The 14,194-nt window shown below is 41.8% G+C and overlaps 1 protein-coding gene across 2 annotated transcripts in view; it reads left to right on the top strand.

The window, feature by feature from the left end:
* The window catches only part of NEK4 (NIMA related kinase 4), a 40,306-nt gene that overhangs the window by 16,369 nt on the left and 9,743 nt on the right, over positions 1-14,194 (top strand). For both annotated transcript variants that reach the window (XM_032805804.2, XM_032805806.2), the window contains exons 7-14: positions 21-440; positions 2,017-2,070; positions 3,543-3,683; positions 4,668-4,808; positions 6,302-6,368; positions 7,048-7,154; positions 12,350-12,438; positions 13,152-13,357. In XM_032805804.2, the coding sequence (XP_032661695.1) occupies positions 21-440; positions 2,017-2,070; positions 3,543-3,683; positions 4,668-4,808; positions 6,302-6,368; positions 7,048-7,154; positions 12,350-12,438; positions 13,152-13,357 (1,225 nt within the window). The remainder of the gene's footprint in view (positions 1-20; positions 441-2,016; positions 2,071-3,542; positions 3,684-4,667; positions 4,809-6,301; positions 6,369-7,047; positions 7,155-12,349; positions 12,439-13,151; positions 13,358-14,194) is intronic.

Below are 14,194 nucleotides of genomic sequence, written 5' to 3'. Positions count from 1 at the left end.
TCTGCTTTTTTTAATTACAGAATGAAGAAAAACATTTAATCAAAGATAAAACTTTTGAAATTTATCCCTCAGAGAAACCAGCAGCTGAGCCTGAAAAAAATGCAAACAAGAACCAAAAGAACAGCACAGGAGTTTCCATAGCAACAGTTAGCAAAGTGGATATTGATATTTTGCTGTCTGAAAGGAGGAACTCTAAAAGTGATCACTTACTACAGGATAACAAAGCAAGGTGCTTAAGCATTCCTTGTGAAGTAGAATCTAAAATAACATCTAATGGCCCACAGACTAAGGAAGACCGACTACAGCAAAACTCAGAGCCAGGTTCTAGAAATGAAATTGTGGATTCTAAGCACTTTGCTGTTGATGTCGCAAATGAAGGAGATGACACTTTTAAACTCCTGCAGCCTGTCTCAAAGGACCAAAAGGAAAATGATGACCAGGTAGTTATTTAACTCTTAAATGTTCTTGGTAGAAGGTTGAACTAGTGAATGGTTTATAGAAAGAACGAAGGTGAACAAATGTTACCTTTCTAAGTGGGGCACTTCTGATCAGGCTCTTGGGGTGCTGAAGCAATTAGAACTGGGGGTTGGGACCCCTCGGGGTTGCGAGGTTATTACATGGGGGGTTGCGAGCTGTCACCTTCCACCCCAAACTCTGCTTTGCTTCCAGCATTTATAATGGTGTTTAAATGTATGAAAACATGTTTTTCATTTATAAGGGGGGGCGGGTCGCACTCAGAGACTTCCTACATGAAAAGGGTCACCAGTAAAAAAAAAAAAAAAGTTTGAGAGCCACTGAGTTAGAAACCCTAGTGTCTCTGCAGCACTGCTTCTGCATAAGACAAAGGCTAGGGCTCAAAGCTTAATTGTCTTTATTATTCTTGCCTGGGATCAAAAATTGTCTGCTTCCAATTGTAAAAGGACGAGGCAAGAAAATGTTCGGAGGTCCTACATCCTTGTTCCAAATGGTCTATGCTTCTCTATCTCTTTCTGCCATGTTCAGCCATAATTTGGGATGGGAATTGGAGGAAGAAGGGAGAGTATAACGGAAATGGAGTTAGAGAAGATGGAGGATGGTGGAATGAAAATGTAAGACAGGGGTCCCCAATGCAGTGCCCGCGGGTGCCATGGCGTCTAAGTGCGCCCACGTACTGGCAGGTAGACGAGCATCCGCCTAAATGCCACTGACAAGCAGTGTCATCCAGAGGCAGCATTTCGGCAGCGACGCCTGGATGACACTGTTTGTCAGCGGCGACGCCTATTGACATTACTGCTTGTCGGCGGCATTTTGGCAGATGGTCGTCTGCCGCTATGATCCTCCATGGCTGGTCCAGACGAAAAAGGTTGGGGACTACTGATGTAGGGGAAGAAACTGAAGGGAAGGAGGAAGAGAGAGATGAAGAGATTTTAAAGGAAGACAGAAGGAGGGGAAAGGAAAATTTTGTTTAATGGAGATGTGATTACTAAAGAGAGTGAAGGAGTAAACAGGAAATGAAACTACCAGAAAAGAGAAGCCTTGCGATGAGGGAAAATGTTAAAGTAACCTGGCCCTCCCTCCTTTCCGGCTTCCAGAGTGCCTCATTTGGGTGATTGGTGGATACAGAAACCTTGACCGTTGCCCTTTCCCCTGCACTCTTCAGCATCTGCAGCCAAAATGATTATCTTACATGAATGTGCTGGGGAAGCAGGTAGAGGGCTTCTTTGCCCTTGTCTCTCTCTAGTGTACATGCACAAGGGTCAGCAATATTTGGCTCTTAATGTAAGTATATTAAAGTAAAATACAGTTGATTTCCCTATCGTCTTAGGCCTTGGATTTAAACAGTAGGTCTGTCTTGAATGTGTAGCTGTAATTTCCATTCAATCCTATATAGGACATTGTTTTATTCACTTAGTGATTCACCAAGTTCTGTTCTAGAATGAGACTTTTAAAGTCTGTCTCTCGCATTGCTAATATATACACTTTACTAAGCTTGCTCTTATTTTAGTTTGTTCATGAAAATGTAGTAACTTATTTCAGAGCTTGGACTCCACTGAGAAGCTTCTAGCATCATTTGTTCCTGTCATAATTCAAGTAAGTGTTCTAGCATTATAGTTCTGCTTAGTTTGTTGGCTTTAAGATAGTTAAATTTCCCTTTAAAGAAATACGTGTTGTCTGACTATCTTTTCCCCTAGAATATTTGATTTTTGGAGAAGGATTATTATTGCATTACAAATTGGTTTTCTGAAGTTGCTATTAGAATGGTGGAACATATCTGAAATTTTGCTAACACGTATTTGTTGTAAAATACTAAAACTGGATATTGCAGTATTACGGTAGAGACATAAGTGTACAGAACTTGTGAAATTTGTTTATGGTTGCCTGTTCAACTAACATGCTAATTATGATGTGGAGCATAATTTTGAATATTCTAACTTCAGTTTATTTAAAATGTTCACCTTGTTGCAGTGTTAATGTAGTGTGTTTGGTTGTTTTTTTGGGGTGGTTTATTTTATTGATTGATTTTTTCCTGTCTGTAATTTAAAAGACGAGATCACAGGCATTTTTGCAGACTGACAACCAAATAGATGTTTATGTGGTTGTGATTAAGATAAAATTCATAGCATTTCAAAGGGTGAAGTGGCCTTTGTCAATACAGTAACTCCTCATTTAACGTTGTAGTTATGTTCCTGAAAAATGCGACTTTAAGCAAAACGATCTTAAGCAAATCCAACTTCCCCATAAGAATTAATGTAAATGAGGGGATTAGTTTCCAGGGAAATTTGTTTTCACCAGACAAAAGACTCTGTCTGTGTCACACACACACTTCTTAAACAAACAATTTAATACTGGTATACAGTGATGATGATTGTGAGGCTTGGTTGAGGTGGAGGAGTCAGAGGATGGGATATTTCCCTTACTGCTAAATGATGATGAACTAGCAATTGGCTGAGCCCTCAAGGGTTAACTCTCTCACTCTACAAGGCAGCAGGAATGGAAAGATATGTGCATTTCCCCTTTAAGTACACTGCCTTGTTAATTAGATCAGCAAGCTCCCTCCTTCCTGAGCCCTTGTGTGTCCCCCTTGCTCTGTGGATGATGGGGTAAGTGGGGTGCAGGAGCAGGGGGGAGGGGGACACCCTGACATTAGCCCCCTTCTTCCTTCTCTTCCCCCCCACACAGCAAGCAGGAGTCTCGGGGAGCAGCTCCAAGGCAGAGGGCAGGAGTGGCACATGACAGTGTTGGGAGGGACAGCTGCAATTGCTAGCCTGCTGGGCAGCTGCTAAACAGGGAATTTAGGGGGGCTGCTGGTCCACCCTGGCTCCAAGCCCCCACCAGCTAGCTGCAATGGACTGCTCTTCGTGCAGGCAGTAAACAAAGCAGGAGGCTGACAAACAATGTTAGAAGGGAGCATTACATAACTTTAAATGAATGTGTTCTCTAATTGATCAGTAACATAACCGGAACGACTTGAAGTGAGGAGTTATTATATGTGCAAGAACAAGTCTATGTTGGAATCAGAAAAACACATGCCTAAAGATTAGAAAAATATTTTTACTTTTTAGGATGAAGCCTCTCATGGAAATCCAGATGTTCAGGAAAAAGTCATTTTTCACTTACAGCCTCATAGCTCTTTCTGTGAACCTTCTCTCTCACGGCAGCGATGGCAGAAGAAGAGGGAGCTAGATGAAGTCTGCTCAGAGAAGGTACAGATAAAAATCTGACAATTTGATCTTTTAAAATGGCAGTGTAATACTACCATAGTTTTCTTCCCATCCTACAAAAAGATTGTAACAGTTTGTAGATCCTTTCCACTAGTTGAACCATCTCTAGTCTGTTTATAATCTCATTTCATACACATCCATAGAATTGCATTATAACAAAATGGGTAACTCTGTGGGCCTTGGAAATATATTTTTGTGGGTGCCTTTTGTCCAAGGATCAAAAAGCACTGTATAATATGTAAGTCTCTCAACGCTCAGCAGTACAAAATTATAATCCTTCTAGGGGACATGAGCAAATTAAAGCCCAGAAAGATTATATGACATTATTATTTTATTTTATTACAGTAGTACCTAGAGACCCCAGCCGAGATTGGATCCTTATTGTGGTTTGCACTGTACGGAACATATACACCTCTACCCCGATATAACACGAATTTGGATATAATGCGGTAAAGCAGCGCTCTCGTGGGGGCAGGGCTGTGCACTCCTGCGGATCAAAGCAAGTTTGATATTATGCGGTTTCACCTGTAACGCAGTAAGATTTTTTTTGGCTCCCAAGGACAGCATTATATCAGGGTAGAGGTGTAGTTAGAAACAGTCCTTATCCCCAGAAAGAGCTGACAGTGTAAATAGACCAAGGATTGGAGGAAAAGGGTATGACATACAAGCATAGTGAACAACGCGGTGAGCGTCAAATGCCATTTTAGTTGTTTTTGCGTGGGGTTTTGTTGCGACAGTGTTAGCTGAATGTAAACAGGGAATATAAGGAAGTTAGGGAAAAGTGGGTGGGTGGATGGGTGGGGGTGGGGCACAATAAGGCAATGGTAAAATTGTGAGTAGGATCCAAGAGTCCTGACTCCCAATCCTGGATTGCCAGCTTGGTGTTGGCAGTTCTAGATTTCAGAACATTTTAATTTGTTGAAAGAGGAAATGAGACTGTAATCACTTTTTCTAATTCTCTCTAAGCTCAGAGCAGTTGCTCCGCGGCCCTTACCTTCTCTTCCTGATGTGAATGTGAAGACAACTTATAGCCCTGCAGATCAGTGTGGCACTGAAGTTACAGAGTCTGTAAATAGCTCTAAAAATAGTGAGAGAGCAATTCCTAAGGTTTGTTCTGAACATTTTATGTGCATATTTATTTTTGTCATTTTCTTACTATTTCTTCTGAGTAGTTTGCTCCAAAAGCATGTGGGGTGGGGAAAAGAAATGTACAGAGGCTATCCTCTGTGATTCAGTTTCTGTTTTGCATCTGATTGATCAGGTAGGAGGGAAGAAAGCCAGCTCCTCTTTCCCTTAATTGAAATAAGGAGGCTGGAGGCTCCTTTCCTACAGGAATTAGGTTTGTTGATCAAGATCACTGTAGGCCCATCGGTTCAGGCCTCGTCCCCCTCAGGTGCGGCGGGGAGCCAGGGCGACTCCTTCTAGGCAGCGGGACGGGTTCCACGCCGGTCCTGTACTCAAGTGCCGAGCAGATGAGGGCTATAGGCCCTAGCCGTTAGGCAGGGCAGGGCAACAAACAGTTCAGGCGCAGCTCCTGGTCACAGGGTCTGAGCAAGCAAAGTCTATAGGCCCTGGCCCTTACGCAGGGCGGGGCACCAAACAGTTCAGGCTCTGGCCCTTTGGAGCAGGGCAGAGCGGTGTCAAAGACTATAGGCCCTGGCCCTTAGACAGGGCGGGGCACCAAACAAACTGTAACACAGCTCAGGGGTTTTGGGTGAAGGGGGAATTCTGCCACCCGGTTATGGGTGGCAGAGGGAATGCAGGCCCACCCACTCCTCTGTGTTCCAGCCCAGGGCCCTGGTAGCAGCGGTCGCCGCTAAGGCGGTCAGTGGGGATCCGGACCAAAACACACTGACAGGGTGATCAGTAGGGCTCCCAACCGCAACACACTGACAGGATGGTCAGTAGGGATCCTGGCCGATACACACGGCCATAGGCTCGGGGCCTTCTGCGGCCTGACTGTAGTCAGCCGCCCCGGGCTACTTCCAACTTCCCCTTCCCCTGGTACCTGTCCTCCGTCGGCGTAATCCGGTGGGTCCCAGACCATGGGTTCCTCGGAGAACTGGGGGAGAGCAGGCTCTGGCAGCTCCTCCGGCCAGCGGGCACAGGGTACTTCAGGCTGAGGGTCCTCAGGATACCTGGCACAGGGCAGGTCCGGCCAGCGCTCCTCTGGATACTGGGCCGGCGGCAGGGCCAGCCAGCGCTCCTCTGGATAGAGAGCACAAGGCAAGCTGGGCCGAGCGGGAGCTCGGGCCTCCACGTCTGTGCTCTTTGGCATCCTGGGTTCAACTGAGTTCTGGGCCCTGGCTTTTATACTTCCTGTCCCGCCCCTTGACTTCTAGGGGGTGGGAACAGGTGGTACTGGCTCCGCCCATGGAGGTGCCTGCTCTGGCTCTTCTCCCTCAGGTGCGGCGGGGAGCCAGGGCGCCTGCTTACAATCACCATGGAAAAATTAATACAATGTATGCTTAACTGCCTGAAAACTTTAGTTAGTAGCCATCTTTTCCAAGTGCATTTAGACAAAAGTTTTCATTTCAGATATGACAAAATGAAAAACCACCATGACTGCCACTATTAATACTGATTTGATTTATTTACAGGATCGACCGTTGTCGGCAAGAGAGAGGAGGAGGCTAAAACAATCCCAAGAAAAGATGTTTCCTTCTGGTAACTTTGCATGCTAACTCTTCAACTGATACAGTGGGATGGCTTCTCTTTGGAAACACTAATTTGCAATCTGGTCTTTAGTACTAACTTCCTCAAAAAAGATGCAGTTGAAATGTAGCTTTGATGTTAATAGTTATTTAACACAACTTTTATTTTTCTAATGCTCATTCAGTGGTTGTAATGGTGGCAATGTGACATTTCCACAAGAAATGCACTTTTCAACTAGAAGCCTCAGTGTTTTTTGTTGGCTAGTTTATGTCTGACCCTGATAGTATGCTTGAGGACATACTAAAATGCTTTACTCTCACCAGTGCCCAGTTTGCAAAACAAGAGGAAAAGGTTCAGAATCAGAATTAGTCGCTAAAAATGAGTTTGGTCTTGTTCATGTCACTATCACAAAGCTACCATACAACTGGTATTAGGGGCAGTCTGCTTGAGAGGCCCAGGACTGGAATAGCAGGTGGTGGTGAATGTCATCATTTAAGTGCATTGGCAAAGCTTTGTGGAGAGACCCAGGTCAAGAATGGAATAGCAAGGGATGGTGAAAGCCAGAATTAAGAGTCCTTGGTTGAGCAGTATGGGGGAATTAACAGAGCATACACTTACATTCTGATAGACTTTAATTCCTCCCTTGTACATACTCAAATTAAATGTTGTTATAAAAATGTCATCCTTCTAGTGCCTGCGGCAAGACGAGCATCACATAGTGCGGTAGTTGAAGCAAAATCACTTGTGGAAAATCTTATTAAAGTTACTCAGTCCTCGTCAGATCCCAATATTTCTCAGGTAAAGTGGGGTCATCTGCTTCTGAAATATTTAAATGCAGACCAAATTTCAGTAGAAAAATAAAAAGAGCTTGTATTATAAAATATAACATGCTGTAGTACATGTAGAGGAACCTCCTGGCCAATAAGAATGCATGGCTGTTCTGAAGCTGTTGCTGCAAAAGACATTGGGTACAATAAATGCCAATAACTCAGCTTTTAACTCAGCTTTTATATTTGGTAAGATCAGTTTCTAATTCAGGTCAATTCACTCAGCAGAGGCAAAGAATTGAATGAGTCAGTTAGCCTCTCTGAAGTATAGTTATGGCTTATTGAGTGGATAGCCATAAGTGGGGAAAAGCTCATCCTGCCACTTACTCAATTATGCTTTGACTGTGGATACATAATTTCATTTGCTGTGAGTTGCAAAATACCCTGAGGTTTGCTCATTCATGTAGTCTGATTGGCTTATCTGCTAAATGTACTTAAAACAGATGTTATGGAACCGATGCTGTGAAAAGAAAAAAATTACACAATTGAAGAGAATTAGTGAAAAAAAAAAAAAATTTTTAATGGAAAAACTGCCATTTGAGTGGCCACACAGAAAATAAAATATCAATAAAACAATCCCCCAACAATAATTTTCAAGCCAGTTGGTTACTTGGAATACTATTGTTTGTTTACTGGGTTTTGAAGATTATTTCTCAATTTGTAGTCCTATTGGCTAATGCGTAAAGTTATGTGCTGACAAAAGTAGTAATTGTTAAATCAAATTCTCAAACTTTTTACAATGGAAGTGATTAATTTTCATTAACATCTTCATTGCATAATTCATATATAGCTTTAGTAAGATCACAAATATATTTTACAATACAAAACAGAAGGCACACTTCTAAATATGGACTTGAAAGAGGTCCACCAAGATACTTAAGTGCCAGACTTTCATAGTGTGACTTCTGTTTTGTTCATGTTGTAACTCTCCTCACCCCAACCATTTGCAGGGACAGTCTTTTTGCATGCTATTGTGTGTGCAAATAAGATCTACATGCAAAAACCCCATCTTCGCACACAAATCAAGGACATATGGGTTTAGTGCATATAAATTATATTGACATATGCTAGTGATGTGCAGTTTTTTGCGTGCTGTCCTCAGGATTGAACACACAGAATTTGAGAGGGCCAAATGGAGAATGGTTTGAAGCACCATGGAAAATGTTGGGGGACACTGGAGAGTAAATAGAAAAATAGATTTCAAAGTATTTATATATTTACAATTTATTTTTATAAAGACTGATGCATTGTAGTCTTAAGAACAATGGTTCTTTAAAATACTGTAGTCGTTAGTAAGTCATTAACTGAGAATTGACCAATGTAATGAGCATAATGTAGAAAAATCTCATTCCATGGGCAAGTTACTGATGGAGAAGTAAAGGATGTGTCATTTGATTAGTAAAAATCTACATAGTCATAGTTTCAGTGGTGTCGCCTTTGCAGTATGGCAGAGGGACTCTCTATTCTCTGCCCTGGCTTCCTGGTTCAGGTTCTCTAGTGGGTGGAAATGTTGATAGTACAGTATCATTGGAAGTGGGTTGAGTTGGATATCATTTAAAAGCCCTTTCTCTCACAAACACAGTGGTAACAAGCATGACAAAGGTAGAACAATTGAGTAGATATATATATTTGAGAAAATATTTTAAAATCAACAGTTTTTTAAATTATATTTTAACACACAGCTGCATTGCTTAATTAAAAAAGACATTTTGACCTTTGTTGATCCTAGGGAAGTTGTCCTTGACATGTAGGACTGAAACCATTTATTCACTGAAGTCATCATCAGTGTCATCTCTGTCTAGGGCACCAATTCTAGACCTGCTGTCATGCTGACGATCTTCTGTGCCACATTGTCACATCTCTGTACAAGGCAGGCTGCTGGCCATACATTTGCAGTGTGGTGAGCATCTCGTTTTTGCACACAAACATTTGATTAGCTGAAGGATTGATTCAGGATCGCATGGTATTTCACAGAACTGTTGTGATCAGTCCATTTTTCAAGACTCATCCATGCCCAGTAGAGGAATGTAGTTTTGGGTGTGCTCGAACATTTTGGAACCACTCCATTGCTTGATAATTTGCCCTCTTGGTAGGAGGTATAAATGCACATCATATCAATGGCAATTTTTCTCTGTTTCTTGTAAAACAGCCATCAGTGTAGCTCTGAACATGTCATAATGTTGGTCTTCAAATGGTAAACTTGGCATATGAATGTCTCCAGTGCATTTATGATCTCATCAGTGACTGTATCAGCTGTTCCAGGCACCTTCAGAGTGAGGAGAGAGTGTTCAGAGGCTGAACCAAATACAATAGTGTCATATCCTGAAAGGATATGGAAATCTTGCTGTGCAGTGGCTTTTAATGGTCCAAGTGATAGGAATACGTGTCTGAGGGATATACAACAATTCTGTTCCCCTGCAGAATTTTGAGGAAGTCTTAGGTAGTGTCTCTTGGAGCACTGGAACATCTATGTCTAATGCCAAAATGCAGAGTTTAGTTGTACCTCTCTCTGTGGCATTGATGATATGCAAGATAATTTTAGTGTTAGCTTCCTTTTGGTAACTAAGAAGAAACTCCACTGAACAGTGTGAGGCAGCAGCTTCATTATACCATGCAATGATGAAATTCTCTCAGCAGTTCTTCGCATAAGTGTTTTTCCTGCAGGGTATGTGGTTAACTCATACTTCATGTGAGTATGAGAGAATAGCTTCTTCGTTATGACATTGGAGATGTTCATGGAGTCAATGATTTTTGTATTGCAGCGGTTCTCAAACTTCATTGCACCGCAACCCCCTTCTGACAACAAAAATTATGATAGGACCCCAGGGGGTGGGGGGGATCGAAGCCTGAGCCTGCCCAAGCCCCGCCACCTGAGGGGGCAGCTGGGCAAAGCCAAAGCCCCACCTTCCTCGGCCGAGGTGGCCAAAGCCCAAGGGCTTGAGCCCCAAGTGGGGGGCCTGTAACCTGAGCCCTGCTTCCCAGGGCTGGAGCCCTCGGGCTTGGGCTTTGGCCCTGGGCCCCAGAAAATCTAAGCCAGCCCTGGCGACCCCATTAAAATGAGGTCGTGACCTACTTTGGGGTCCTGACCCACAGTTTGAGAACCACTGTGGTATCAGATAGGTGCAGTGTCATGGAGCCACTTCTTTCTGGTAGTATTTTTAATTGATTCCTGTGTATATGTCTAACACAAGGTGGATTTCATCACAGGTCTAATATTTTACTCTGTAGCCTCATAATGAAGTCAGCCAAATCTTGGCAAGTGTTAAGTTTCTGGTTTGTCAAGAGCTTGTACCTCAGCCATGCCATCTATGATTGTTATACTCAAAGAGATCTGCTGGCATAAGGTACTGGCTGTCATATTGTCAGTAGGTCCTGTTTTAGCAAGACTATGCAAGATGTGCATTAGTTTGCTTTTCACCTGATACATGTGCATTGTTCCATCACATTTGAACATTGATTGTACTTTCTTAGAGTACTTTCCCAAACACTCATGTAAATCAACAATATGCTGAGATCTGGACATAACTAGGAGATGAGCGAACAGTGATTCTGTGGTTAGCTCTAGAATAGTCTCTACCGTCTTCACTATGACTCTCTTCTTTGCATTTTGAGCACAGCTTTAATCTGTTCTTGATTGGAGCCCATAGATTAATTGAGCCTTGGATAATTCTTTGGGTTTTGAAGGCTTCATACAAGTCATGACCCAAAGTATCCATTGAACATACATCTTTAGCTATCTCATCACTGAAGACTGATTTTTGTCATGATATTAATGAGCTCTGAGGTGTCATATGCAAATAGGTTGCCAGTAAGCTCATCCTGTAGCTTTAAAATTGTCCCTTCTTGGCATATAACAGCACTGAATGAGTTTAGATGGAGCGTGATTATTTCTGGGGAAGTCCATCCCAGACATGTGTAAGTGGCCGGGAGTTGTCAGGAAGATCCAGGAAAGAGCATTTAGATGCTGTTATGACCACCAGCTACCTGCTCTCTTTTCTCCCCACCCTCAATGACTTTCATTGCTCTGTTTTCGTGTCCTAGGCCTTCATCTGAACCAAGTGCACAGAAGGGAACTGGCAACACCACCAAGCGTTGTTTAACCGCATCCTGCATGGTGGTATTCTCCAAAGATTCAGCTGCTAGTTGATCAAGACCAAAGTAAAAACAAGGATTTTGTAGTAATTACTTTGGGATTGTAATTAATGATACTTAACTGTATGCATACCATTCATGGGTGGATTCCAGTAATCTTTAGCTGAACGCTAACATCTTAATCTTACAACTATTTTGGCATGATAAACAAAGCTGATAATCGATACCAGTGAACTGCTTTTTTTGCCAATGATAGCAAATCAACTTGAAGCACTCCTTTCATTTATAGTAATCTAACATTTTAAAAAATTAATAGGGGATATCTTGTTCTGAGCATTAACTGGTAACACAGTACAGTCAGTCAAGGGTCACAGTTTAACTTTGAGGGCTGCATGTTTGATATGCCTGTCTTAAAGTATAATTTTAAAAATGTTGATTTTAAATATTTTCTCTAATTCATATCTGCATAATTGTTCTAGGTTTGTCATGTTTGATCCCATTGTATTCATGGGAGAAAGGGATTTTGAATAATATCCAACTCGGCCAATTTCCAACAACATTGTATTATCAACATTTCCACCATCTGGAGGACCTGGGACTGGGAGACAGAGGGGTTGGGGGTGAATCCTCCCCCCCCCCCACCTCCATGCCACAGAGGGTGACACCACTGAACTTATGATTCTGTAGATTTTTAAAAAACAAATGACACCTGCTTTACCTTTCTATCATGAATTTGCCAGTGGAATTACACATGGTCCCAGACTAAACATAGCACAAATTGTCCGACTCTGTAACACATTTGGCAAAGCATTCAGTGTAGGTTGAAACAGCACAGGTGAGGTTTAATGCTAGTTAAATGAGTATATGATGATGGTGTATGTGCTTTAACTAGCTTCTTTTGATTCTTGGACTTAATACTTAAAAGCCCTTTGTATTTACTTATAAAGTTAAATTGTAAAAATACACTCGTTGAAGCTTATTTTGTCACATACTTCAAAGAATCCATGCTTATAGTACAAACGATTCATTGAATAGAATGCCTAATTCTACAAAATATTTTTTTATCTATAACAGAAAAAAAAATTAATCCATTGTCTGTCTGATGATGAGCTAAGCTCTTCCACAAGCTCCACAGATAAGTCAGATGGAGATTCCAAGGAAGGGTAAGTGTTTTCTTACTTGCATACAGACATTTAGTAGTCACTGACACTGCAAATAAGTACCTTATTGTGCTTTAACTTGGTGTGGAAAACTGTGTGTAGAAATGTGTTTCTAACGATGATGCATAGTGGTGTTATGATGAGCTACACAGTAAATGAATCAGATACCTTTTGTTTGTTGCTCTTTTGTGACACACAGTTGTTTATCTACTATGTTTAACTTTTTTGTGTGTGGTGCTGTGCCTCCAAGTGCTGGCATGAATGCTTTCCAGGAAATTGATCTTCCAGCATCAAAGAGAGGAACTAATGTGTCAGGAAGCACTAAGAACTATTACTTGGAAAGTTGCTAATATGGTTTTCCTGACATGGGCTCAGCTGAAGTATTTATCTAGGATCTTGTCTACATTTGGCATCTTTCTTAAAATCGTCCTCCATTGTACTTCCAGTGGTGGTAATGCTAGTGTAGATTGGATGTTGATGGCTGGCTAGGTTCTTAAACTTTGTTGTTAAGACTTGCTTGGTGCAGAATTTAGATGAAATGATGCTAAAAGCTCCTGTGCCTTGTTGCATTACTACCACCACCAATGGATCTGCCTAGCAACAAGAATTTAACACAGAGTACATAACAGGGCCTGTTTAGTTCACAGGATTATGGAACGTCCTCATTGACTGCAAAATGGAGATTGGGATTGAATTAGATTTTTTTTCCTTTCTAGAAAAAGCAGTACGAATGAAATGAGTGATTTGGTACAGCTAATGACTCAGACACTGAAAATGGATTCTAAAGAGAACTGTGAACACTCTTCAATCCTAATCCCCGCATCAGAGTTCAAGCTTCATAGGAAATACAGAGACACTCTGATCCTACATGGCAAAGTATCTAATGAACCAGAGAAATTCAAATTTGAAGAATTTCCTTCAGGTCTGTAGCTCTATTAATGCTTTAAAATAGTGGTTCTTAAACTGTGATCTGTGGACCACCAGTGGTTTGCAGAGCACTTGCTGGTGGTCCACAGGAAGCTGGCTAGTCACATGGGGCTGTTTTCCTTCTGTTAATCACATGAAAGCAGCTAAAATTAATTACATTTTTAATACCACTTTTCGACTTAAGTAATTGCTGTAGCTGCCACAGGTATGTTATTTGTTTGACAGTTGGAGGGGAGGTGCTCCATCTAATTGTGAATGGAAGAGAAGGTGTTCTGTGAGGTAATCTATCAATATGTGACCGACACTATGAAGGTTTTAAATAACCGTTTGAGATCTAAAATAATGAAGTGTAGATTTCAGTGTCTTAAAATACAACTTTTAAAACTTCCAATTATTGTAGTTGCTGTAAAGCTTTGCAGATTACCTTTAAGGCTTAATCTTTTAAATGGGACTCAACTCAGCATCTAAAAACCTGGGGCTTTGTGCAGATGCAGGAGCTGCTTGGTGAGATCTCATCATAGAATGTCCTTATTTTGCAGCTACAAGTAGTTCTCTAATTTTGCAACAATGCAGGTAAATCAGCTTTTGAAATTCAGCCTTCACAAGAGTAGATTTTGAAACGCTACTCTAAAAATGGCATCTTAAGGTTTGTTTTTGACTTTCAGAGTAACTGTGCACTGGAATAAAAGACCTGTGACATAGCTGTGGTTGGCCCAGGTCAGCTGACCCAGGCTTGTGTTGCAGGGCTTAAATTGCAGTGTAGATGTTCTGGCTTGGACTGGAGCCCAGGTTCTGGGATCCACCTGCAGGGTCCCAGAGCTTGAGCTCAGTT

Source organism: Chelonoidis abingdonii, chromosome 16 (assembly GCF_003597395.2).
Source record: "Chelonoidis abingdonii isolate Lonesome George chromosome 16, CheloAbing_2.0, whole genome shotgun sequence".
NCBI classification, from domain to species: domain Eukaryota; kingdom Metazoa; phylum Chordata; order Testudines; family Testudinidae; genus Chelonoidis; species Chelonoidis abingdonii.
The sequence above is the reverse complement of the archived record's forward strand: the minus strand, read 5'-3'. Positions and strand labels throughout refer to the sequence as shown.